At 49.1% G+C, this 1,641-nt stretch overlaps 1 protein-coding gene across 1 annotated transcript in view; it reads right to left on the bottom strand.

Moving 5' to 3' along the window:
- The window catches only part of LSP1 (lymphocyte-specific protein 1), a gene marked incomplete at its 5' end in the record, with an annotated part of 10,644 nt that extends 9,005 nt beyond the window's left edge, over positions 1 to 1,639 (bottom strand). The window contains one exon of the mRNA XM_009869449.1: positions 1,579 to 1,639. Coding sequence (XP_009867751.1) covers positions 1,579 to 1,639 — 61 coding nt within the window. The remainder of the gene's footprint in view (positions 1 to 1,578) is intronic.
- Positions 1,640 to 1,641: the final 2 nt, after the last annotated feature.

Raw genomic sequence — 1,641 nt, 5'->3', positions numbered from 1 at the left:
ATCCGTTCCGTCCTCTCAGCGCAAGGAAATGCCGAGGTGGGTTGCACAAACAGAAGTGACACGGATGGGACGAGTCCCAGCGTGGGAAGAGCCGAGGGAAGGAGGGGGAAGTGTTTACACAACAGAGAGCGAAGTTTTTCAGAAGATTAATCGCCAGGGCTGACCCTGGCGGCGTGAGCCAGCCCAGGTGGCCGTCAGCTGCTGCAGAAGAAACCAGAGAAGAAGAAACGTCCTTCTGGTGAAGCCTGGCCCAGCAAGCCCAAGCATGGTGGAGCAGGGAGCAAAACGTTTTATTTCAGGAGTTCTTTTTGCCGTTGTCCCCCTTCACAGGCGCTTAAGCAGCCAGTTAAATTTGGGCAATACCCAGGGTCCCATGGGGTCAGCAGCATGTCTGTGCCTATGTTCATTTTAAAAACCTTTACAAATTATTTCTCAGCCTCCATTGAAGGGAGCATTTGGAAAAGCTAACAATTATTATTACTTTCCGGAGCTTCTGTTTGCTTTTAGGGCAGCCTGCAGTGGTTTTGTTTGCAGAGTATTACTGGATGTATTTCCACAAAGAGATTTTGAAGCTTTTTTGCAATGCCTTTAGACAAAAAAATCCTGAATTATTCTGAAAGTATCTGAAAGCAAACTGTCCTCGACACAAACTTATCTTTTAATGGGAAAAAAAAAGAAGATTTTTATTAGTAGCTTTTTCTATTTTTCCAGTAAAATGAATCTGCTGCTTCTCTGACTGTAATCCCAAACCCTTCCACCACTTTTCCGTTGTGTTTAACATATTTAGAAATAAGTCGAACGTATACCTAGTGGGAAGACTGGGGTCTTCAAGGTAGGGTTTGGCAACTCAACGTGCAGACTGGTTTTTGTGGCAGCACGCGGGCTGCTGATCCGTGGTGCGATGCTGCGGTGGGATGCAGTGGTGGGATGCTGGGGACAGGACTGGTCATCCTATCCCTTCCCCAGGGGTTTCCTTGCTGACAGCCGATAGCTCAGCATCTCCATAAATGCTTCCTGAGCTATTCCCATTTCCCATTTCACCAGCTCAGGAGCTGCTCTGTGGTCCCCAAGGCCTGGGCAGGATCCAAAGGAGGAGCAGGGAGCCTGGCCAGGAGAGGTAACTGCTCTCCGTGATCTGCCCAGGGTTGTGCATCACATCCCCAGGCACATATCTTGCCTTTGCATGGATCAGGCACATCCATTAGTCCCGGCATAGGACAATTCACAAGCTGCAGTTTAACCTGGCACTGGAATCCCTGGCAAAGGGTACTCCCTGCCTGAGCTCAGCCTTACCCAACCTGTCCTAGTTTAAACTCTCAGGGTAGTAAAACATGCAGCTTCCAGCCCAAAAAAAAAAACAAACTCAAAACCCAGAGCAAAGCAGGGATTCTGGCTTTTTCTGCCCAAAGTAGAAGCACACTGTTAGTCTGGCCTAAATCCCCAGCCTACACCCATTAGGGAACACCCCCAAACCACCCCGAACAACAGAGACACCCACTCCGTGGATGCAGGAGGGTTTTGCTACAAGTAGAGAGTGTGTCGCTGAGGGATTTTTCCATATCCATAGCTATTTCTTACTGGTTTTCCTGTGCTGCACCCGCGCTCTCCGAGCAGGAGACGGTGCCGTTCAAGCCTTCTTCT

This window comes from Apaloderma vittatum, unplaced genomic scaffold, assembly GCF_000703405.1.
Source record: "Apaloderma vittatum isolate BGI_N311 unplaced genomic scaffold, ASM70340v1 scaffold1665, whole genome shotgun sequence".
NCBI lineage: Eukaryota > Metazoa > Chordata > Aves > Trogoniformes > Trogonidae > Apaloderma > Apaloderma vittatum.
This window is presented reverse-complemented; position numbering and strand designations above follow the sequence as displayed.